This window comes from Frieseomelitta varia, unplaced genomic scaffold (assembly GCF_011392965.1).
Source record: "Frieseomelitta varia isolate USP_RPSP 00005682 unplaced genomic scaffold, Fvar_1.2 scaffold_807, whole genome shotgun sequence".
NCBI lineage: Eukaryota > Metazoa > Arthropoda > Insecta > Hymenoptera > Apidae > Frieseomelitta > Frieseomelitta varia.
This window is the reverse complement of record NW_025110598.1, coordinates 252,616-279,324: the sequence shown is the minus strand read 5'-3', so window position 1 is coordinate 279,324 and position 26,709 is coordinate 252,616. Positions and strand designations below refer to the sequence as shown.

Genomic DNA, 26,709 nt, shown 5'->3' with positions numbered 1-26,709 from the left:
TTTGATTTGGCGGAAAGAATTCCCGGTGGGTAATTCTCCTCTTATCCCGGCATGCTGGAGAGAGTGACATTTCCTCCAATATTTATCTGCTGTCTCTTTTGAAAATCACGATCGTGCGAAATTTACTTTTCACTCCCGGTGAAAATTCTCGTTGGAGAAATAGTTGATTTTTCGCCTGGATGCGACGGTGGTTTCTTCCTGGTTACTTGCATTCCTCCTCAAAAAAAGTTCTCGAGCGAAAACATATTGCATTTGTTTCCAAACTGGAGTAATTAAATAATACTTCACGTGATAGGTAATCATCGATAAAAATTATTAAATACATTGCACACGTAGTTAACTCTGTTGTCTAAAATTTTGAAATTGTTCTTCAAACATATTCTTACCTTAATTAATAAATAATTTAAAAAATTATCTTTGTTGAAAATTATTATATGTTATTATATTATTATAAAATTTCTATCTCTTTCGTTTAAAAAATGATCTTTCAAAAATTTTCCTAACTTTCCAGATTTATCGTAGGAAAACAGTCAAACTCTTAGCGGAACTAATGAAAAAAAAAAAAAAAATACCAAGAATTTGTATTATTTTAAAAACGTGGTATTTTTTATAAAGAAAAATATTTTTCTTTGTAAAAATCTCACATCGCACTGGATCACATTTCAATGAATAAATATTCATGAGAACAAAAACTGACGAAGATAATGCATCGTGCGTGTATTATCTTGCTTCAAGATAGCAGAATTAATTAAACAAACTGACGTGTTTAGGTAACACGAGCAGAATTTCTCTTGATAATTACGTTTCAGACATCTTTTATATGCACGTCTCATCCCATAGTCGATCAATTTCCTATTAGTCTCATATTCTATAGGCTTCGATGTGTCCATCAGGAGGCAAGGTTATAAATTCCTCCTCGTAAATTACAGCCCCCCTCCGTAATTTGTGGTGGAAACGAAGCCACGGAAATTCGAGACGAAAATCGAGAGTAACAAAATGATTTTAAAAACTTATTGCGTTTGGTGAATTTAATTAACACCCGACTGGGAACGAGCGGAGAGGATACTTATGACGGCGAATGTTAAAAAAATTCGCTCGTTTAAAACGTCATTTCTGAAGAAGTTAAATTAAAAGAAAATGAAAGAAAAGAAATGAAAATTCGTAGAACACGCGTCTACTAAATGAGTATTTTTGATGAAATATCAAATATCAAGTATAGTGTTTAACCGGCGAGCTTAGTCATACAAATAATTAAAAGAACTTTCTTACGGACGAATGGAATGAACTTTCTTTTTTGAACGCATTTATAATTTCTCGTGAAATTTTGCCGCCGAGGTAACATTCTAGACGAGATGCGTTCAACTTCGATTTTCCCCGAATTAATTAAAGGGATTTTGCCCCCCGAAACGAATGGAATTATTTGTTAAATAAATCAACGTGTTATGCGTCTCGGTTTTTTCACGAAAATTTCCTCCCCTATCGTGGAATTAATATTCCAGACGAGATGCTTTCGACTTCGACTTTCCCAAGTGATTAAAAAAGGATCTTTTCCAGACGGAATATTATTTGTTAAAACAAATTAACATCTCGCGTATTCAAATTTCTTACAGAAATTTCCACTGGCTCGCTGAATAAGAGAGAGAGAGAGAGAGAGAGAGAGAGAGAGAAAAAGAAAAAGAAAAAAAGAATACCGAGCACTGATTATGTAACTGAGATTCACGGGACTTTCATTAAATCTTCAAGTTACTTTTAACTGCTGAAACTTTATGCCGCGTCGTTTTCAAACGTAAAAAGTCGGATTCAATCTCGTAGCTTACCGCTTTGCGTCCTGCGCGTCTAATTGAAACAGGATCTGTCCCTGTTCAGCAATTCTTATAAGTATGACAACGTTTGCTTTGATAGTTTTGTATTGCTAATTAGAAAAAAGGAGCCTTGCCTTTGCCTTCTACAGTGGCCTCTCCTCCGTTATTGTAAGAAAATCTTCGTCACTTTTAGAAACATGGTGGAAAACAAATGCAACACGGTTGACGATATTCAGATTTTTAATATTCGGACTTTGTTGATTCTGTCGCTTGTTATTTTATAACTTGCTTTCATATATGACGTATATTTTATATTTTTTGTATAACATGTAGTTCTCATAACGTGTTATACAATTGTACATGTATTTTACATATTTTACATTATGCATATATTTTCTATGTAACATATAATTTGTATTACGTACAACATGTATTATATAGCGTAAAATTCTTATTTTTAATAAAGTAGTGGATATTTGAACAATATCAAAGTTTGTGAATATAGTTTGTTTGTCATTTCTTTCAATTACGAGTCACTTGTTTTTTTGATTCATTCACCGAGCATTCATGGTCCAGAACAATATTCAGATTTGGTTATTATAAATTCTAATTTTATCTTTGGTCATCGTTTAATCGATTGAAACAAAACCGAAATCCAGTGTCAGCTTAACTTTAATCTGCTGGTCAAAGCTTCAGAAACTACATAGCATCGAATGAAGATAGCGTTGAAAATACTTTTGCAAATATCTCCACAAAATTTAGAGTATCCTTAATCATTGGACTGCGGATTTTCACGCATTTATAGAAAATTCCGAAGACGTGAAAATTCACGTGATACGCGTAACGTGCAAAAATGTATAAAATATCGTCTGCTAATTATAATAATTACGTAGAAGAAGAGGAAACGCCAATTGTCCAATAAATAAAATGTTGAAATTCACCGACTTCATCGTTCCCGGTCCATCTTTCGAATCTGCAATTGAACGAGCAACAGTTATTAGCGTAATCGAGCTTTCTTCCTTCGCAGAAACTGTCCTTCGTTTCGTCAGTCACACCTTCGGCTTTGGCCGGCTTCGCGGAATGTCGGGCAAATTCAAAAAGCGAGCGTGAAAAATGGCGAACGGAACGGATTCGCATGGTTTCAATAACCAACTCGGCGCGAAGTGTTTTCCCCTGGCCGTTTGACAGCCGTATGTTTTATAACATACGCTGTTCGTTATTGAGTTGGCCAAGTCAGAGAAAGGCCAGAGAGCCTTCGGGCACCGCCGCCTTCCGATTCGAACGGATCAGCACGGCTTTCATTGTCTCTGCTTTCGAAAAATAACGACCTTCTTCACGCCGATGTCATAAAACTGCAACCACGTTCGCTTGTTCCCTCGTTCATCTTTTTTTCCCCCGTTTTTTTTTTTCTTTTTTTTTTCGTTTTTTCGATAACAACAGCGCAGGCAGGCTGCTCGCGCTATTAGGTTCCAGTGTCATAGATTTATGAGAAGAATAGAGAACAATCATTTGGTTTACGCTCGCGATAAAATGGACAGAATAGATCTTTTTTTTTCTATCTCTCTTTTTTGGAATTGTTTTAGCTTCTGTGTAACGACGAAACCGTTAAACTGTTAATTTGATAGCTTCCTTTGGTGTTATTGAGGCGAGTGTAGCAATCTGTAGTATACAGGGTGTGTCCAAGCACTGCGGCGCAAAATCGAGGGCTGATTCTGTAATACATGAAGAAGCGAAAGAAAGAACTGTTCGTTTTCGAGCAAAATCTAGTTACTTGAAGATTTATCAGATGTACTTGAATTTAGCTAATTTTCTCGTTGGGAGAAAATAGTGAATAGAAGGTTATGTCACGTGCAAAAATAATGATAAAGTGTATAATACGATTTTTCGAGAAAATTCAGTTCTAGTTAAATCAATTTTTATTTATGTGGATATACTCGAATATTAGTTTTTCTTCAAAGTAAGAGATCTTGAACGAAAAAATTGTATTATCGTAGGTGGGATCATCACCTATCCTGATTAATCACTCCTGTCCAGTCTACCGTAGAAGAATTCAAATATATTTGACAAATTGTCAAACTTGATTTTGATGAAAGAAATCATACTCTTTATCTTCTGGTGAATTTTTTTCAGGTAGAATCAGTTGTCACTGAAATATAAAAATATTTGAATTCTATCGTTTCAGATACTAAATGCATCATAAATTAAAATTTATACACACAACGGTGAACAAAACAGAGTTTACAACAAAGTTATTACGAGTGTTAATAATGTACTAAATTTTATACACTTTATCAAATTAGTCGTTGCTATTTTCTCTAAAAGTGTAGCGTATTTTCTTACCATTTATCTCTTGAACTTCCTTTTGTCCATTACTATGTATTTGAGCGACGTTGAGTAGCATCGTATTGAAAATTATTAAACTGTTTTCATACAATATCGAGAAAATCATGTTTCGCCAATTTAAAAAGATTTCCATAGTCCCGTTATTGCATTATTATTTTTTTTTCCTTTCGCGAAAATTCACTGTATCGGTGAAAAAATACTTTAATCAGATGGTGGAACATTATTTCCATATGCAGCGAAGAGCATGACTGTGCAATGAAAATGACAATGAAAAAATTATCCATAATTTAAATCGATTTTAGAGATCGTAAAGAAACAATTGTATAACAATCCACTTGGTCTTGTTTTAAAAAATAAACTCTCTCTTCAAAGAGAATTCTACATGCGAATGGCAAAGTAAATTTTTTTTTCGAAAATTGTCGAAATTCGTAACATCGATAAAAAGATTAACAAAAATTTGTTTCGCGACTCATCCACGGGTTTAAAGATCGAAATTTTCTCTTTAAAACTTATTAAAACTAACGATACTTTTTCTCCATTTCATTTAATTTCATTAAATTCAAGAAACTCTAATATTTCGTCGTTCAAAATTCAATGAGGCGGAATAGAAAACGGATACATCCTTTTTTTTGATCTAACGACAGAAGTATGCTGATAAAAAAAAGAAAGAAGAGAAATTATTTTAAAATATAATAGCATCGCTTACGATTCTAATCGACAAGTTAGAACAATAATTTCAAAGAATTCGCGTATTCCACGCGTATTTGGATTTCTTATCGTTAGAAATTCTCGGCGATGATTAGAGTTTGCCCACGAAACTGGGACAAAAGTCGTATCTGTTTAACTGCTAGATTAACTTCAAGAAATTTCGACTTGTTGAACATTGTCCATAATGAGACTAGTTCATACTACCGTGTACGTAACTATTTCCAAAGTGCTGAAGTTCAGCTGCCGGCGGAACCAAGTTTTCTCTTTCACCCACGTACGTGATTTTGCCTTTCAAGGTTAATAACGAGAAGTAAAGATCCCATTTACTTTTAAATTGAATTTCGAAAACGCAAATTATCTTTTTATTAATTAAAGCCGCGCGAGAACAGGCAATCTATCAGACGATGTGTATTCAATTCATCCAAGTGCAATTATTACGCACTGGCGGTGAAATTAATTTACGTTGTTAGCTCATTGACGGACCGCGAACGTTTATACGAAAGACAATTGTAGGAAAAGTAATAAAGAAAAAGAGCTGCGTAGGAATTTATTTCGTTCTGTATTGAAACACATTTCCTATATAAATAAAAACTTGCAATATCCAGTGAATTATATTTTCCATCACCGTTATTTAAATATTTCGACTTCGAGTTTTTCGACAAATGATTCGTCGAGAACTTGGACAGAAAACTGTGCCACGTTCGATTTGCCAGATATCTAATGAGACTCATTGAAAGCAGCTTTTGTTATTAAATTCTAGCATCAGTTTCGAATGATTTAACGGGTACGATCGTTTTTTTCTTTTTTTTTTGGTTTTTGTTTTTTCTCTATTTTGCTTACTTTTCGGTCCGCGTTGAAAGTGTTTGCTTGTTATCTCTGTCCCGGAAACATGTTTTTGTATACGACAGCAATATCGGGGAACATTGGAAAAGAAATAAAATGCAAATGACGGTTTTTCCCAGGAGGAACATTGAAATACGATTGTTAGTTACGTTACTATAGGATCGTTAACTATACATCGTTAACTACAGATTGCAACACTCTATTCCGCTTGTGCACCCTGTTTGTGTGTTTCAACCCTTCGATCCTCCCAGTAATGGTAAACATATTTCTTTAGAAATAAATTTTCTATCACGACTGCTTACACGTTTAAAAGCCAGTTTTATAACAGTAGTAAGTAATTGCCAGCAAAGTTATTCGTCTATAGAACAAAGATATATTTAATAATATAATCATATGATTTACAGATATATTTAAATTTATAGTTTGTAGGATATTTTTAGACGAACAGCCCATCGAGATATTCTTTGAATGAATAATTTAATGAAATATTTTTACATTAAGTATGTCAGGAAATCGTATATTTAAATAATATAAATTCACATATTAAATATGTAAACATATCTTTATTTATCAAAAAATATAAATTCATAAATTAATTTTATATAGAAATACATTTAAAAAATATAAATTTATACATTAAATATATTAAAAAATCGTAATATGAAACGACGTTATCAAAGTGACTTGAAGCGTGTGAAAAGAGAATTGTAAAAAAAAAAAAAAAAAGAAGCGAGACTCTTCGGAAAAGAAATGAGCCTGATTTTATTCATCGGCACGTTTATCTCGAATGAAAAACACCGATGTTCGAAAGTGAGCAGTTCGCTCCTTCAATGCCATTGTAGTAAACGGTTTTTGTATCAGTTAGTGACAGTTGATGATGAATGGGACACTGCGTGACAATCGATGACCAATGTTTGAATAGTGTGACGAACCTCCATTCTTCACGGAATGGAATCAAGCTCGTAGAGTTTCGAAAGAGTTCGTCCGGCGTAGCGTACGATCGTCGGTTGTTGATTACAAAAATTCAACTATTCGTTAGTAAATTATTATCACATGATAATTTTACTAAATTGTTCGTAACAGGATCCAGAGTTTGTCGTGTCTGCCGATAGAGAGAAAGCTTTTGAAATCGGCGTGATTTTTGCACCGCGAGCGTACAAACTTTTCAGTCGTCGGAAAATATTATTCTTCTCTGAGGGGAGGATTAAAAATCTCGCTGCTGCTGCTGCTGCGTTTGACAACAATTGAGAATTGACGTAATAGATAAGATCATTAGAATTTCGAGAAATGGAACATTTTTACTGGATATTGTAATTTGCCGATAATGCGGACATTATCAGTTACGCTACGCTCTTTCAATGCTGTCGACAGTGATAGCTGCCTCTTTGCTTGCAAAACGGATGTTACGCGCAGTAGGATGGCACGAGTGTGAACGTTATTACGTTGGCTGTATTTGCTTTAAGACTTCTGTGGCTTCTGACATCTCAGATATATTTTCCTGAATTACATACGTGAGTTCGTTATTCGTCTGCGTCGCCTCGTAGCTTGTGAGCGTGAAATAGTTTAACACGCAGTGGTTCGCTATATTAATATTCGAATATTTACATTCCGTGAAACGAAATCGCGTAATATCGGTAAAACTTGGTTTATTTCATTTAAAGCTTGGAGTGCTGTACTTTCAAATTGGATGGTACCTCTCAAAATTATTATTAATTGTCGTTTGTTTGTTTGTAAAAATGTTGAACAATTGCTTTCATGACTGAACCTACGATAGATTTGAAGAATTTTGATCTAAATCTTCCCTTTACAACGGAGTTCTAAAATCTGTTCTCCTTTCATTGAACTTCGAATGACGAAAATTTAAGAAGTCGTAACACACTCGTTTCCGCTTCATGTTCGAAATATTCAATAAAATAACGGGACAAAAATATCGGTACATCAAGTTTCAGGGCGAGATTGTAAAGGGGAGAGGCTTCAACACTCGAATCTGTCGTAAATTTAGTTATGGAAAAAATGTTTCAATGCTTCTACGTGCTGCACGACAATTTCTAGCACTTTTCGAGAAGAAAAGTGTCTTTACATTTCCAGCCGTTACGTGATGTAAGAACATCTTGGAATGGAATTCGTGGCGAATGGAATTTCGAAAGCAGCGGCTTCGAGCTTTGAAACGAACTCGGGTTTATTATCGGTTTATCATCGTTTTCGTTTCGCGAGATTGTGACAGTTTTAACTTTTACAATTTCGTCCGAATATTAACTTTCTTGCGTTGGCATGACATGTCACGAACGTGTCGAGAACTTTTTGTCCCAAGTGTTGCAACATTTTCTCACTTTTAAGCATGTTCAAATATAACCCAATATAAACAAATGATAAGTTTATTACTTCGTAATAATTTCTGTGATATCGTATCGACGAGTTCAAAAGAAAAAGAAAGCGACAAATTATCGTATACGATTCGGTCACTCGTTATGGTCCGCGATATGTAAGTAACTGTGTTTCGATAACAATTTCACGAGAGTACCAAACATTATTGTCAGAAAATATAAATATGACCAAGATACGCAAGAGACGTTGACACTCGCTGTTAGCAAAGAAAAATCACGTTCAGAAAATGAGTTAATTACTATCTTGTATCCACCGAACTCTAAAGTGTCCAGAAAAAAAAGGAAAAAAAGAAAAAAAAAACAAAAAGAGGAAAACACGAAATAACAGAACTGTTGAAGTGAAAAGATTCATTTCATTAATCTGCTAGTGAAAGCTGTTCCGCTGCTGTGCGCCACATGCGTTTCATTCTGAAAGTTTTTCAGCTGCAATTCCAGCTTCCTCCTCGCTTTGAAAGTCATTGGAAATGAGTCAGCTAATGGAGAAAGACGAGACAGAATTGAAAGTCTGCTCGCAGCCACGTCCGTTGAAGCTAAACATCATTTCCTCGTGGCCGCGCACTCGCGTACTCGCCTGATAAACGTTGGCTGGCATTTACCATGTGTTAACAATATATATTAACAACAAAATGTTAAGAAAATTAACGTCGAGTCTGTAAAGAAAGTCGACAGTATCAGAGGTATCCATAAGTAATTTTTGATACTGTACAAAATTTTGTTTTATTTAAGAGTTAATACAGTTTTAATCTTTAATACAGTTTAACGATAAGCGTCAACAATTAATAAAGCGTCGATTATAAATAAATGTCAATATATTTGACTAGAATATAGGTGGTATAAAGTTAAATTATTGTCACTAGATGTGGCAGTATTATTAAATAATATTATAATTTATTAAATTTGAAACAATTGAAGAAAAAAACATAAAACTTCACATTGAAGAAAAAACATAAAACAGACACAAAAGATCCTCGGATCATCTACGAACGATAAATGACTATAAACGACACTCGAAAGTAAAGAGACCAATTGAATTCCATGCGAGTTATCGAACTGCTTTTGAATAAACGTCGAATCATCTGTAATTGTATACTTTTTACAAGTCTTAAACAACAGAATCGTTTATATATACCTTCGTCGAAACTCTTTATCCAGTTTCTTTATTTCTGCGACATTTGCACGAACTTCGGCATGCATGTGGGCATACATTGATTTTTAGTATCAACAGCGATGAAAAAACTTCAGCCGAAGAAGAAGAACTTCTTCGGCGGATTCGGGAATTTCAAACGAGGTCATTGTAGGTACACACATATTGAGAACCGATCGATACGTTAATACGTATTGGTGCAGGCCCGGTGGCTAGCGACTAAAAGTGCAACGAGATGGAATAAGACTTATTCAGACAGAATATTTATACGTCGCCGCGCGGACTCTGAAATATGCCGGGTGCTTCGTCCCGATCTGCAAATGCAATTATCCTCCGCTCCGTTGTTTGAAAAACGTTTCGAACAGGGATCGAAAAAGTTGCGGGCAACTTCTCGATAGGTTCCATTTGAGGCACCGGATGGAACTTTTTCGGTAGATGTTCTGACGTTGCAAGATGTCCCGACGAGAACAGATAAATAAATGTTCTTGAAAATGTAAGTGCCCGACAGAATGAAACTTGTAGAAAAAAATATAAAACTTATGTGGAACAGATAACTTGTTGTTCATAAGTTGTTAGGAGAGTCCTCGATATTCGTAGCAGATATTTGACATTGAATGCTATTCAACGAATAGTATTCGAATATGAAAATGGATTTTTAATTAAACGTTGTTTAATTAAAATAACTTGTTTTCGTGGAACTTTTATTATATTTATTATAGTCTCTGAAATAAAAATATGAGAACTATATTCAAGAGTGTTCCTAATTATGAAATAAAATATTAAGATAAAATATTTAATTATTTTAAAAAAATTTATGTATATAAATAATATTTGTTTAAATGAAAATGATTAAAAAATAAATTTATTTATTTTTATTTATTATATTTAATTTTGTTAATAATTTTAATTATAGTTTATAATAAAACATTAAATTGCAAATTTTAAAAAATTAAATATTAATTAGTTTTATTAAAAATTTTCAGTTAAACTATTACTAATACTTCTTTCTATAAAACAGATATTTTTGTGGAAAAAATATATCAGCTCCAACAGATTTCTTTTTAAAACAAGAAGAACCTTAATTTCGATCCTTGGTTTCCAGTACAATTCATTCTGTTTCAAGTGGACTATAATTTAGTGTTGTTTGTTTGTTTCTAAGTGGACGCGTATAGGAGAAATGGAGATCAATACTGTTTTCTTAAATGAAATCACGTAATTGTTTCACGCCACTGGTCTTTTTCCCGTAAGAAAGCAAACCTAACCTACATATGTCGAAAAACTATTAATCAATGAGATATTTTAATTTTAATTTTTTGCAAAATTTGCACGTGAAAGATAAATATATTATCCTTGTCCTTCTTCGATTTTTATAACGATATATTTTTTTAAATTAAAGTTGAAATATCTCATGAACCTAATACCTTTACATATACAATATTGATGCATCGAAATTATGCGATATTCCTTTTCAGAAATAATAATTGACTTTCACGTCTCCATTAGAAATAAACTAACACTAAATTTCTGCCTTCTCGAGCAAATTCTATTTGTAATATGTACATAGATTTCGAGTAACAGAGTATGAACATAATTGTGGATTAAAATGAGGCATCCTGTACAGAAATCCATGATCTAATAGTTACAACTGGTATAATATACAGAAGTACATTATCCGTGTTAATACTGTTGAAATTCTTAGTATAAGCTTATTTTGAGATTCGATACTAAAGTCTCTACTCTATGCTCGCCCTTTCAAAAGGATTTTCTTCTGATACGTTCGGATGTATTAGTTTTCTTTTTTCTTTTTTTTTTTACTGTTATTTAACCCTTTGAAGTATTCCTTATTTCCTCGACTCGAATATCACGTATATTTTCCATTTCAAATATATTTTCCAATTCTTCATTGGTACGTGCACACGTCTATATGTATTCAAACGTTAATTTCAACTTTATCTCAGTAATATTTCACCACTAAGCTTTTTAATCCTTTGCTTTACGAATTCTTTATCAAATTGGAACGAAGTGCTATTTGAAACTGACGATTATAACGTACAAAATGACAGTTTAATACTAGCCTTATAGTAATAAATTTTATCTTTCTATTTTTAACTGTTTAGCGCTGGATTCGTAATCTTTTATATTATAAATTCTTCGCTAAATTAGAAATAATATTATCAATAGCGTTCGACGTTTCGATAAAATCTTACATTTCGATAATTCAACAATTACACGATATTTATAGTCTTACAATTATGAGAACTTTCATCGAGTACTGATGTTTATGCGGATGGTTCAATTACAGTTTCACAAAGGCAAAATGAACGCGGGCCGTTCGTTCGATTGGGGGAAAAGTAAATTAAGTTGAAACCGTTCAAAAGGACTTGGCTATCGATTTTTCTACACTTTTAACGAACCTACGCATTGTTTCTTTTAATCGACTAGGGAACCGTTTACGCCAGGAAACTACGTTGTTCGACTTTTGTTCAAAGGTGAAACAATGAGCTCTGGAAGGATGCTAACGCGAAAGAGAACGATTTGAAATCGAATGACCTCGCGAAATTTGTGTACAAAATAATATCTAACACACTTTCGAGTGTACATTTCTAAAATTTCTAATAAATGGACGATTATTTTGAAAGAGCAAACGATGCTTCACACGTTTTACAATGTAAAAAGATATTTCTAAAATTTGTAATAAATGAACGATTGTTTTAATAGAGCAAATTAATAGCTTTCGAAGTAACAAAAATTGACGATATTTCACACGTTAGAAAGTGAAAAAAATATTTCTAAAATTTGTAATAAATGGACGATTGTTTCAAAAAAGAACAAACTAATAACTCTCGAAGTAACAAAAATTGACACGATAGAATGTAAATGTTTCACGCGTTCGAATGTAAAAAAGATATTTCTAAAATTTTTAATAAACCGACAATTATTTCCAAAAGACCGAACTAGTCTCGATGTAACAAAAATTGACACGATGTCTCGCACGTTAAAATGCGAAAGAACGTTTCTAAAATTTCTAATGAATGAAGGATTATTTCAGAGGAGCAAGATAAAAATTGACATGAAACGGAATTTCCGCGGAGAAAGTCGAAATAAAAGGAGTGGTATGTGTCAACAAGAGTGAAAGTTTGAACTTTAAACAGAATGTCATAAATAATTGAAAAATGATGATAAACGAGAGTTTCCCTCGACAAAAACCAATAACGTCACATGGCGTACGTTATAGAGTGTACTTGGAGTTTAAGAAAAGTGGGCATTGATCTAGAAGCATCGATCCATGCTCGAAGCCTGAGATAAAACATTCTCCTCTCCTGGCTAAGATCTTAATAGCTTTTTTTAAGAGAATAGCGTATCTTTATGACACTTCTTATATATTTATGAGAACTTCTTTTTACGGTAAATTCTTTATTCTCTCGTACGTTAATTAAATTCTTTCATGATAAAAGACTGCAAGCAATATTTTAATAGTTTATAACTAATCATGAATAGTTTGCTGGCAATTATGTTAATAAATTAATAGTTGAATCAAGTGTCTGTTCTTTTGTCTCTCCTTTTTTTCTTTTATTTTATACGTGTATATTAGTTGACTCTATGTATCATAATTTCAAGTTTTCATTATTATTATGTGATACTGATGATAATTAAAGTAAATGGATTATGCAATTAGTTGAATTAAGTGTCTGTTCTTTTGTCTCTTCTTTTTTCTTTTATTTTACATGTGTACATTACTTGACTCTATGTATCATAATTTCAAATTTTCATTATTATTGTAATATTGATGGTAATTAAAGTAAATGGATTATGCAATTACGTTTCTGTTTAAACAGAAACCAATGTTAATTCTGACGAAGATATTCGTTGCTTTTAACAAATTTTTGAGAAAGAAAATCTGAAGTCCGTCATATTGATGGGTTGTTCCAGTTTCAATTCTCCTAGTTTCCAGGTGCAAGTAATCGTATAAATTAAACGTTAGAGTGCGACAGTTTGTATTCGAATCTATTTACCACATTGAAATTCCTTTACGTATAAATTCTGTCAAAATGAAAGTAAGAATTTCCATTCTTCGTAAGATGCGAGGTACAGTTTTTTCTTTTTTTTTTTTTTTTTTTTTTTTTTTTTTTTTTTTTTTTTGTTCAGCCGAGTGCCAGTAGTCAAATCTTGTACAAGCTACTGGCACGCGATGAAAAATGGCACGATAACGGATGACCAATATCTTCTCAATAGCTGGATATTGATGAATCTATACCCAGACCATAGTCGGTATTATCCACTCTTCTTTTCACCGGCAATGTGAATCAACCAGAAACAGAATGAAAAATCATTCTGCATTCAGCTGCAGATTCTCGCGAGAGATCGACAGTGTAACAGGTTTCACTCGTTATAAATTATCTTCGGTGCGTAGTATTTTATTACGTACACCACGGGGCTTGTTCCCACCGCAGCTGCTTATTTATTTCTTCGCTACCGATGTACACAGGGCGGATCGAATAAACCACGAAATTCGTTCGAAACACGTGTGTATGTATGTATGTATGTCTATATATATTCTTTTGATTAATTTTTGACAGACTTCTTCCACGAAATTAAAATTGATTCTCTCACGTTTTTCAATTAAAATGGGTTATTTTCTCCTTTTTCCTTTAGAGATCTAATATGAAATGGCTTTCGACGGAGAATATATTTATTTCGTCATTTATTTTTCAACAGGGCTATATTTCCTCTCGAATAAATACTAAAGTACGCTGTTTTAATGTCTCTTTCTGGTAATCGTGCTACAAACAATTTTTATGTTATTTATCCAGCAACTAGACCTTGTCTAATTTCACTTTTGATCGTGATCAATTCAAACTACAATTTAGTTCACTCCGTGTACGCTCTGTGTTTGTTTCGAAAATGATTAAAGTATAATACAAACACTTCGGTCCAAGTGATAAATATTACGTGTGGCCCATTTTCAGGCAGATTCCAATTCTGTTTACGACTATTACGAAAATTAATATTCGAAATATCTCCATTTGTCACACTGTGGTTGTGGCAAAAGCCTGCTCTTCTTATGATTTCGGCTCTCTCGAAATTAAGAAACTTCCGCCAGAATCTTCGCCTATGAATACATTGGCTCTAATGGCCCGCACAGTTGAAGCAACATTAAGCCTCCACTTTCTTATACAACTGCAACTGGTTCTTTATCCATTAGTAATTAATGACTAAAGAAGTAATACGAGTTCCTGGTAACTTCGCCAGCTCCCTCCCCCTCCCCCTCCCCTCCCCTCCCCCTCCCCCCTTCCATACCCTTTGTGCTGGTACGTGCAACTGTGTGCATTTGATCGACGATTCGCTGTCCTTTCTTAATTCAATTTCCCTCGAATTTACACCAACTATTGGATGGCAATTGTATTGGTTTAAAAGTAATTGATGAATCGTCCACCGCCGCTGCCTCGCCTTTCTTTCCTTAAACTTAGGTCGATTTAATTTTTAAGCGGATATTGGCAATTAGAATGCACGCTGATTGCGTGCAGCACAAATATTTTGCTCAGACAGATTGTCCACTTCGCGTATTCCGAAGAGAATTTGATCTTTTATCGTCGACATGAAGCGATTGATTAGTATTTCCCGAGCTAATTAATTAACATTTACTACTGTATTAGTTAATATTTAAGTTTATAATTGTATTAGTTTATTTTAAGTTTATAACTGTATTAGTTTATTTTCGAATATTTAAGTTTATAACTCTATTAGTTTATTTTCGAATATTTAAATTTATAACTGTATTATTTTATTTTCGAATATTTAAGTTTATAACTGTATTAGTTTATTTTCGAATATTTAAGGTATACTGGAAGTAATTTATTATTTAATATAGTATAGTTTAATATACTTAAAATAATCTACTTAAAATATTAGCGTTTCGAAAAGAAATATACTTAAAATGTTAATGTTTCGAATATTTAAGGTATATACTAGAAGTAATATATTATTTAATATAATATAATATACTTAAAATAATCGTACATAAAATATTTAGTAGTATTTAATATACTTAAATATAACGTTCAATGCATTACATAATAATGCAATATTTTTGTTGGAAAATCAGAAAATCGAAAAATCTTTGTCAAAAATATTTATAATGCATTATATATCATACACTGCTAAATTAATTATAAAAATTTTATTCAGAAATTTATATTCAGCTGTCATATCCTTGCCTCTTCAAAAATTTCATCACGCTGAAGTAATTAACAATCAAATGCGCGAACGAATGAATAACCAACAGCAATACATCCGAAAAGAAATAACGTGTTTAAAGAATAATGCGATCAATTCTGTACTTCAACTATAGTAAAATTTCGCATTGCCCATTTGAAAATAGTCCACACTTTAAAAAAACCACACATTACCGAAACATCGTCGACGTGGTTTGTATTTGTAGCCGGGAAACAGCGCAGAAGATCTTCAACCGAAATTGCTTCCAGTTGCTTTGTCATAATCCCAATTGGATGTTATCCACGGTTCCAAAATGACGACTCCTCGGATGAACTTTAGTTTTCAGAGACAAAACGGACCAACGTAGACCCGACTCGAGGAAATAAAGAAGCCGTACTATCACGAAAATAATTTTATCGGTGTAATTCAATCCTAGAGATTATTATGCGATAGAAAGTTGTTTGAATCCTTGATTCAAAGTTATTCAAAGTTTTCAAACATCTTCCCGAAACTTTAAACTTTAACTACATTTTGTTTGAATATCTTTTTCCAAGTGCAATGTAAACTTTTACCGAGATTGGTTCATCTGGCCAATTTACCTGACCGAAAATGAAATATGGATTTGTAGATTAAAACTTACGCGTTCGTAATCCTATCCAGTTGATCCCAATGGATTAAATGTTTGTACTGTATCACGTCAATCTGGCAACACGAGTCACATCGAAATTTTCAGTAGAATACGCAATTCCACAGGTGTAAAATAACAAACAGATCTTCTTTAAAAAGTGTCGGAATTTATGACACGCCATCTTTGTCGATTGGTGTTTTTCCATATTGAATTCTCGAATGAAATTCAAGCTCGTTAAGCGATCAAAAATTGATGAAACGTACAACGTACGTTTAAATATAGTTACAGTTGACGAAAGACTGATTTAGTTTAGTGGAAATTTAATTTGTACGAAGTAGAAACATTTCCAGTCGTAGGGATAGCGGTTCAGTCAAGTGTATCAATGCAAACACCGTATGAACGCATTGCTTGTCAAATTTTTCAATCCGATTTAATCGTGTAATTGCAAAGATCGGAAGAAGCGTAGATTTATTATAAATGCAAAAGCGCCGGTGCACGTGTGTGTCAGGTATGCGAAATTCAAGGTGTATCGATCTCTCAATTGTATTGACGGCGACCGAGTAATCAAGATGGAGTCAATAATCCATGATCCGTTCAGCCTGGAAACCGGTCTACCCAACGTGTAATTGGGATCAGTGCTTATCTGTTGGCGCACACCAGGTTTCAACCCCCTTGCCAACATTGCCTCTCTTCGCCTCCCCGTCACCTTTGCGCAATTTGTACATGCCTGCTTAGCGTAACAAATTCTCAAAGCGTTTTCAGCACCGGCCACTCATTAACTCGCTGTAACAATTCCTCACGAACGTGCAATCGATCCGCCGATTTTTCACGCATTTTGTGAAAAATTCGAACGTGCGGCAGAATTTATTTATCTGTGTGATACGTATCTGTGACTGTATGCTGTGCGTCACGTACTTATGAGATACTCAAACAATTTAAAGAGATTTTTTTTAAGAATTTTATTATTTTATTATTTTATAATTTTATAATTTTATTATTTTATAATTTTATTATTTTATAATTTTATAATTTTATTATTTTATAATTTTATAATTTTATAATTTTATAATTTTATTATTTTATAATTTTATAATTTTATATTTTATTATTATTTTGTCATTTTATAATCAGCTTATTTGTTTTCTCTTAAAAATATAAATTTATATTCATTGTCATGTATTTTTTTTTCGTGACAAACATACAAATCCTATACTCTACAATTCAGTTAATGCGTAAACGTAAATTTAGTTTTCTTTTTTCTTTTTTTTTTTTTTTGGAACGTTCCATTTTTTACTTATGTTCATAAAAATTAAAAAGTTCGTGCGAGAATTGATAGTCGAAAATAAGTTAGGTTCCAAGATAAGGTCCTAAGTTGCTTTCTTTCATTTTCTAATTATTCGTAACAAATTCTGTATCTTTACGTTTAATATTTAATGTACATTCATTGTACGTGTTCTATGTATTTTTGTATCCTTGAAGTTCAACTACAAATGCATGAGAAATTCGTAGTTTTATTTACACGTAAGATTTAAGATTTGAACATTGAACTGAAATTTCGCCAGTTCTAAACATGGAATTAAACAGAAAAGAATAATTAACAAGAGGTCAGTTCACGTGCAAAAGTAAGTAGAAAAATGAAGAATGAAAGTGTTTCGTTTAAAACTTTATTTCCAAGAAAATAAACTTCGAATATTTTTCTTCAAAAATTCCCTTTATACACGTGTGCTTGACACATTTCCAAACTCGATTTTCTCGAAAACGAAAGCACTTTACAAGAAAATTTTATTTTACATTTTCACATGTAGAATAACCTACAATTAATTATTCTTTTCTGTCACGTCTAGAGTTAACTCTAAATTCGACTCAACGAAATCGACTCAACCGAAATTTTCGAACTTGATCTTCACGGAAAAATTTTATTCCTTCTTTCCGACTTACTTCCTCCATGATAAAATCATCCGTTTGTGCTGTCGATCCCGAGATATAGCAGTCACGACAATGATACATCCACGAATACAACGCATATCAGAAAATCGTAGAAAACGCACGTGAATTACAATAAATTCAGTTAGACACACACAGATTCTAAAGTTCGGATGCTTATGTTGCATACGGTTCTGCTGCGTCGCGTACGATACGTTATACAAAACCGAACTATGCATCGTATACTCGGTATATTCTCAGCAGTATGTCGATGCAGCAGAATATACAGGGTGAGTTACTTGGAGAACGTGAGGCGCCACGTGTTTGCATTCGACGGGACACGTCCCGTGAAAACTCCCCTCCAGAAATTTTCGTCGAATCTTTCCCGATCGTATTAACCTCGGTAATACCTTAATAAATATCCCGAATTTTCGACCGTGCGCGTCCGAACGTTTTGCTCGTTTGCCCCGTTGGAACGAGAGTTTAAACAGACAGGACGTGGAGGATCGAAGTTGAAAACCGCGATCGTAGAATTTAATTAAAAATCCTTGCAGCCGAGCAAATAACACAAGCGAGAATAAAAGAAAAAAATACATTTCCACTCCCCTCTCCTTTTCTTTTTTTTTTTTTTTTTTTTTACTTGATCAAACGCATTCGATGTGTAAAAATGGCGCGAACAAACGAGAATAATTATTGTAAACGGTCGTTGGTTGGTGGAATCGTTGATGGAACTTGATTTCAACGAGTTTCATCTTTTATCCAGTAAATGGATGATTTTTCGATCGTGAAGTATTTCTATTACTTTTATTCGACTGACTATAATACGGTAGAATGCCTCGATTTTAACACCGGATTTGCATCAGTTTGTTGCATATAAAGTGGCTGATTTCGCGAAATCACGCGACAGTCATTTGGAAATTTCGTTTCCTAAAGGATCCAATTTGCTGAACGAAAAATTCGTAGACCAGGGCGTACGAATACACGATGTTTACTGATGTGTGGTACAGATAAGATGCGATCATAAAAAGGGTCAGTAGAATAGGTACAGCGGAGGGGAAAAAAAAAAGTAAACCAAGCGAATATCAGAAAAATTGCTCTCGTGATGAAGCACTCTTGATTTGTTGGCGAACAATCTACGAGTAGCTCATAAAACACCGAACGTATCATCCCCCGTGTTATCTTTGTTCGATAGCTATGGCAATAAACATTACAGTCTCGCGTTAGATAATCTTTATTTCAGCAGAAAATACGTTTCACTTTTTGTGTGTATATATATATATATATATTTATATTTATATATAATTGAACATGTAATTGTTTGCAAAATGTTTAGAAATCGCACTTGTCCGATTTCTGATAGGAAGCAATAAATAAATCTTATTGAGATAATATCTAAGTAAATGTATTAATTAACCTTATGATTTTCTTTTCAGTCTTCAGTGAGCATTAGTTATTATAACACGATAATTTATATAATTTATATTCGTTAATCTTCAGTTTGAAGATTGAGTTCAAATTCGTCAAAGAGTTAATAAAGGGTTGCAAGTAAAATACGAAATTACGAAAATATTGTTTTTATGAAGCTACATATCTTATGTTACAGCAGAATCTCAATAATCGGAAGATAAAGATAAAATTTGGGAATAACAGTATTGAATTTCATCTACATATATATTGTAAAAGGATTTTACCTTAATAATTAGCTCGGATGATTACGATAGAAGGAGGTAAGTATTGCATGAACTGCATATGTAAACTACATTACACGGACTACATACGTGGAATTACAATGAACTACATTGTACGAAACGTACCGTACGAATAGTAGAACATTCTGATGATAGAACTTTCGGATAATGGTTACTCCGATAATCGAGACTGTACTGTACCTGCACAAACTTCCGTTTCATTGCGAAATTGCAAAAATTATTGAGCAAGTTGTCGAGCAACAGGAATTGCTAACGACTTTTGTTACAAACAAATAAATTGTTCCTTTCATATTAATATTCCTGCATATAAAAAAATATATGTATAAACATTTTCATCCATAGAAAAAGACGTATAAAAATATATAAATATCTATTAGTAATATTTATAATGAAATAGAAGTATTCACGAATATTTCCTAACGTTATATATACAGATTATAAAAAAAAATCTAAACGCGGCTCACAGAATATTATGTATTGTAAGTGCAAATAAGAAAATAACCGGCATTAAAATGCATGCAGTATACTTATACTGGTTCCTTTTTTTTTTTTTTTTTTGTGATGAAGTAGACCGAGCTATTTAGAAGACAATATCCTTGTGTTTCAGAGGGACCGAGCTTTACCGTACCAATAACGAACGTGACGATCCCAATGGGCAGAGAAGCTGTACTCGCTTGCGTCGTTGCGAATCTTTCTACCTACAAGGTAAACTCTTCGCTAACGATGTCTCTTAATCTCGCGTGCGTGTGTGCGTGTATCGGTATATGTGCGTGTCTTTTTCTTCCCGATAAAATTACATTGCACGGCTCTGATCGAACAACCGCGGCTCATGTACATATATAACATGTCCATTGCATTTTTCAAAAAATTCCAAGGAAATTAAGATCAAATACTCACAGTTAGCCCTGTCTCTTTATCGAATCTCTTGTTGGATCTTGTTCGTGACTTGTTTGTGACTTGATTGTCATTTGAAGCGACGTGATCACAATTCGCAAATATAACATTGTCGTCGCACTTCGTACTACAAACTTGCATTTTGGTCCTGAAATTAATCTTTTTACAATTAATCGATTTACAACCACTCAGTCGAGGTGCTTTCGATGAGTGATGATATTCTTTTTGAACTTTAGTGCTAATACTAACACATTATAGTATATATTGCAATAATATGTTGCATAAAATATATAGTAATATTACACATACATAATATAGAGTAATTTATGGCGTGGGTCTATAATCTTGTATCGTTAATAATAAACTTATATTATAATAAAAAGAATTTCCACCAAAACAATGCATCTATTCTGAGGTTGACCAATTAACGAAATTCGAACTTGACAATAAAAATTTCGATCAGATTAACTCTGAGACATGTGTTTTTACAAAATGTTTAATCCACAGGCAAAATTGTGTTGGTTTCCTACTAAAAATTATCCAGTGTTTTCTTTCAAGAAATACGTCACATGTACACATTTTTTTTAAATTGTTAGAGGACAGTAACGAATTCCATAATTATTTAGACTTCCACAGTCTAGCGTTTGGACTCCAAAGATCTTTGCTTAAGTTTTTGATTGTGAGTTATAAATCAGACCAAGTGTTTGAACTCTACGAGGAAGAGTTCTAATCTCGGCTAACCAGATTCCTTATGTGGCAAACTCGATCAATAAATGTTGAACGTTTTGCGACAGAATTTCAGCAATTCTACAAATCTGTACATATATATATATATATATATATATATATATATATATATATATATATATCAAAAACGTAACATGTACATTGTCTTTTGCTTCTAATGGCGAAGAAAATCGATACGAACTTAATACCAAATTGATATTGAATTGACGTAACATTTCATTTTCAATTCTCCTAAATTAATTCACATTCGAAGCTACGAAATAAAATTTCAAGAGATCATTCCGTAATCGTTCCGTAATCTTTTGAAATTTGAAGAAATTGAATTATTTGTAATATTACGACGAATTATTGCTTATCTTATTATAATATAAATTCATTAATAATATATTATATTATAAGAAATATATTATATATTTATATTATAAGAAATTAATTTGATATTATATTATATCTTGTATATTATCTTAATTTTAGATTATACATTTATATTATAAGGAATTAATTACTCCGAAATTATATATGTCACTGAGAATACGAAGATTTCGCTGAAAAACAATTAATAGAATTGATATGGAAAAGAGGAGACGAAATAAAAAAAAGAAGGATTCGATCAATCGATGAATACTCGAAACAGATTTAATTTCAATGATTCTGTATATTTTTCAGTGAAGTTCGTTGGCAAACAAAATTTCGATCGATGTCCCCGCGTTAATAAGAAACATCGACTCGATATTGTTCGTTCGATGGCCAGTTATTGTACGAGGTTCGACAACCTGATACCAGCGGCGGTGAGCCTGTGAAATCGAAGGTGAATCGGTGACCTGAATTTCCCGGCGGCGTGCTGCTGCCCGCTCTCGTAAGGATCGATTCTATTTAATAACTTTTTAACTCGCGCAGCGGCGTCTGTAGAACAAAAAGCCGCTCCGCGGGTTCTCGCATGGCCAATCAACGAACATTGCGCGTGAAAAATTGGAGCGTAAGCGAATTTCGTTAATTCGCGATCGAGTAATCGTGAATTGCTGCTGCTGCCGCCGCCACGGAGAGCCGTTTGCGCGAAACAAATTGGCAATATCGCGAAATTTCTACTCGAAAAATCTACTTGCAGCCGCGCGTTGCAGTATACGTGGGCGAAATCGGGGAATTTAAAGCGGCGAATGTTTTAATTATTCTTCGATCCCGTATGCGTATAACGTATCAAAGAGGGGGGGGGGGGGTCGGTGGTCCAAGCAACCGGATAATTAAAGAGCTGTTTTGTCGGCAATTTCGTCTGCGCATTGACAGCTACTTCTTTCAGTTCGCTTCATTCAATCGCGAAAACAGTGATTAATTAAACGTAGCGAGTCAATTTAGCTTTGAAGTGTGAGGCATGCGACGCGCTCGTAAAAAGTTACGTGGCTCGTTATATTTGATAAATCTCCCTTAACTCTGCGCGTTTACGTGTTTTGATTTTCTGATTTCGATTCAGTCGTAATATTTAGTAACAGTCGATTGAAACTTTGGAAACTGGCAGCTGTAATCTATTCGGTCGAAACATTTTCCAACGAAACATTTTCATATTTTGCCAGGCGCAAATGTTCTTCTAATGCACGAAACGAGGCGAGTTTTTCTAATTACAGGACTCCTTTGATTTCAATCCTCTCCGGTTCGTGCGAAAAAGTTTCGATGAAGCGGCATGCACCGGATTCATTTCATCGAAAAAATTTATGTTTATTTTATGTGCAGCTTATCAGTTGCAATTACGATACTGCGTTTGATATTGGAGTCGTACGGAGGCGCACGTTGATCGATTCGGCAAATTGAAAAGCAGAGAGAAGACGATATGTTGCGAACGTTACTTCCTTCAATACGTTATTTTCAAGCGAGATACGAACATGCAGAAGTAGATTATTCGTTCCTCGCGCATCGAATATTAATCGCGCGCGAGAGAACACAAGCAAAATTACGAGACACGAATAAAAATGTATATCGTTCGTATATTCGAGATACATTCACGTGAGGCTCGTTAATTCGTTAAACGTAAGTTTTTACTGAACTTTCTCCCGTTGTCTCTAAACGTTTCCGCGAGTCGAGCAAATTGAAATCAAATCAAATCAAATCAACAGTTTTACACACGGTTTTATCAAGTTTCGCAGTCGGCTCTAATCTTGGAAAGTATCGGGATTTAATCCCGCCGCTTGTTACACGTTTTATCTTACTTCGGCTGAAAGATGAGAGAGATGATCCGCCAGTTGAAACGGCAGTTCTCGCTGCGGGAGAATTTTGATAAAATTTTACTTGACGTCCCCTCTGGGACCGTTCGCAACTGCAGTCTGAAAACAATTTGGACAGTTGTACCGAACGAACTCTTTAGCTTAACGGTGCTTACGCATTCGCTCGGAACATACACGGACTTGCTATAAAATTTAAATAGAGGCTGAAGCGAACAAGATAGAAAGAGATAGAGAAAACAGCAGGGGGGTGGGGGGAAAAAAACGGTCGATGGCGTAATATAATTTCTATTTAAATAAATTCAAATTTATTTAAACGACGCTGCCCGCCCGCCGGCTGTTTCGCGTACCGTGTATTTCAAGGACAATTGAATACGCGACGGGGAGCGGGTGGATGGGGCAAAGAACAGAAATCTGTATAATTATTGCGAGTCGAGAAACAGAGTTACGAAGAACAACCGGCGAGAGAGGAAGGCCAGGTGTTAAGCCTGCCATAGGGTTAGAAACGAGTATAGTCCTGCGAACCAGCAGACGCAGACTTAGCTTAAGTACGTCAGTTTAAGCCTGGATGTTGCGCAGTCATGGTTCCAAGCGGCGAGCATGGCCGCTTCCTGTCACCGTTCTACGTTTCCTTCCTTCTCTCCCGGGCCCGGTGTGTTAACCCTCAAACGTTCTTGTAGCCCGAGAACACTTCGCCTTAAATGGGCAAGATGCTCGCTCGCGTTTTCGTTCATTCCCTTCATTATTCCCATGCCTTGTTACGTCCAGCTTCCCTATGCCACTTGCGCCGTAAATTGTTGCGTCCGGTGATTCTTCTCGACAAATGAATACGTCTGTCAGCCGTTTTCTTTCTTTCTTTCTTTCTTTTTTTTTTTTTTTTTGAAACGTCATTAAGGTCAACGGCGGAGCTAGCGAGCAAGTGGAAGAACATCGAGAAGAAAACGAGCCACCGGGTGGCGACGCGTGTGCACGCGTTTAGATCAAACCAACGGATGCTCGTTCGTTTCCTGTTTCGATGGGAAATCGTAACGACGATTAAGTAGATATTACTGAAAGACGAGATACGACGAGGGAATAGACGAGGCTGTGCTTGCGATTTCTGCGCTGTGGAGCGATGAAAACATTGTGGAGAACAAATGTGGAAAATTCACTTCCTTTCCACGAGTTCCAATTCGATGATCGTTCGTTCGAAAATTCTATCACGTTTTCTATTTTTTTTTTTTTTTTTTATCTTGCAGCGTTAGAAATTCTTTTCAACCTGGGAAATGATTTTTATTTTCTTTCATTTTTTTTATTTTTTTATTTTCATCGACGGGATGATATAAATAGAATCGACAATAAAGAGGCAATAGAATCGACAATAAAAAGGATTGATTCATGACGCATTAATATTGTAATAATATTCGAAGATAATAGCGATTTGAGAAAGAAAATGTATCAATGCTCCAAGTGGTAATTGAAGCATAATCACAAGAAAAAAGAAAGATAAGTGAGATTTTTTAAAGTTTTGAAATTTCTCTTTACACAGTACCGTTTCATGCTTGCTTTAACACTTTTTTATTGTTTTTATCACAAGAAATCTTATGTTGAGTCATACTCGATATTTTTAAATTGCCAAAAAAAAAAAAAGTAATTCAAAAATAATTTGGAGTGCCGGAGGAACTGATACCGCGAATCTCGCGGAAACGTTGCAATGGTAAAATCTAGCCATTCTATACCGTTATGTTTCCCTCTGGAAACATCGTTCCCTACGAGAAAGTTCCACTTGAATTTAAGATACGTCTTATAGCCAGTGAAACAGTCCTTAATCCAGTCTGAATCCCGTGAAAAATGATTCCTACTAGATAGAATCTGACAGGACTGTGTGTCATAGCGCTCGCAGCGTGAGAATTTCCGAAAGTGTCATCTATCGCGTAATTCGGGTGTAACACGTCCGAAAATATTCAAATACTCGAAAGAGAAATTATAATGACGGTAAAATTTTACCAGTCGCTGTAAAGTGCTTCGAAAGTCGAAATTGCAACTTCTACACAGACAAAGAAACAATAACTGACACTATGAAGACGCGTGATTTTTGGTGAAATTAGTGACTGATGACGATAGTGTGTAGCGTCATGTGATTTTCAGCGGCAAGCGATCGGTGACGTTACTGTGGCGTCATGTAATTTTCAACGCCTTGTGATCGGTGACGCGACACTAACGTCATGTGCTTCTCAGTGCTAGTAGCCAGTGACATTACCGCAGCGTTACATGACTTCCAACCTCTAGTGGCCATCGGAAATGTTCACTAAAAGAAGCTGATGGAACTCTCTATATTGAAAGAAGAAAAAAGGAGAAAGATTCTGATCAAGATAATTCTAACAATTTTCTTGAGATTGTAACAATTGGCGACGTTACTCTGGCGTCACGTGATTTTCAGCGATTGTCAAGAACAATGGCAGAAATTGACCAATTTTGAATCTGGTTGACAACGAAAGATTTCTGTACGCGAGAAACTTATAAAATCATCAATCCACGTGACGATAATTTTATAATTTTTTAAATATGATCAACAATTTAGTGAATTTGCTTACTTTCTGAATAGTTACTTTTTACTAACACGTTATCATCTGAAGAAAACAATTACCAATTACGATGATATTCCAAAGTTTATTCATATCATACTTATTCTTTACAACTTTACCATTGTTTCCACGCAATTATTGATTTTGAAGTAGAAACTTTTGTTGCTAGCCAGGTCCAAAATTACTCAATTTCCACCATTTTCCACCATCATTTTGCCAATAGCCAATTTTTTAGTTATATCTAATTTTAACTCTGAAATACTATGAAATACTCATAAAAATAGAAATACTACAATCTCCTTGGTGAAAAAGATCGTATCCAAAATAGAAGATAATTAACATGTTTTACCAACAACTATATTTCAAAGTTTATATTTATCTCTATATAATTCCAATATACATATATACAGAATATCCCAGTATAGTATCCTCTAAAATTAATTTTTATTTCATTGTTATATTTTTCAATGACAGATTCTATTATAGAAAGTGTCCTAACATCAGACGTATGATCAAAGAGAGATAATTCTACTTGAAAAAGATACATCGAAAAAAGTTTGAAAATTCATCAGGTGTTCTTGAATTTCGCTAATTTTGGAC

General features: G+C 34.1%; 1 protein-coding gene across 4 annotated transcripts in view; it reads left to right on the top strand.

Moving 5' to 3' along the window:
- LOC122536182 (neurotrimin-like) overlaps positions 1–26,709 on the top strand; it is a 278,662-nt gene that overhangs the window by 167,066 nt on the left and 84,887 nt on the right. For all 4 annotated transcript variants that reach the window (XM_043668341.1, XM_043668340.1, XM_043668342.1 and 1 more), the window contains exon 2: positions 20,305–20,402. In XM_043668341.1, the coding sequence (XP_043524276.1) occupies positions 20,305–20,402 (98 nt within the window). The remainder of the gene's footprint in view (positions 1–20,304; positions 20,403–26,709) is intronic.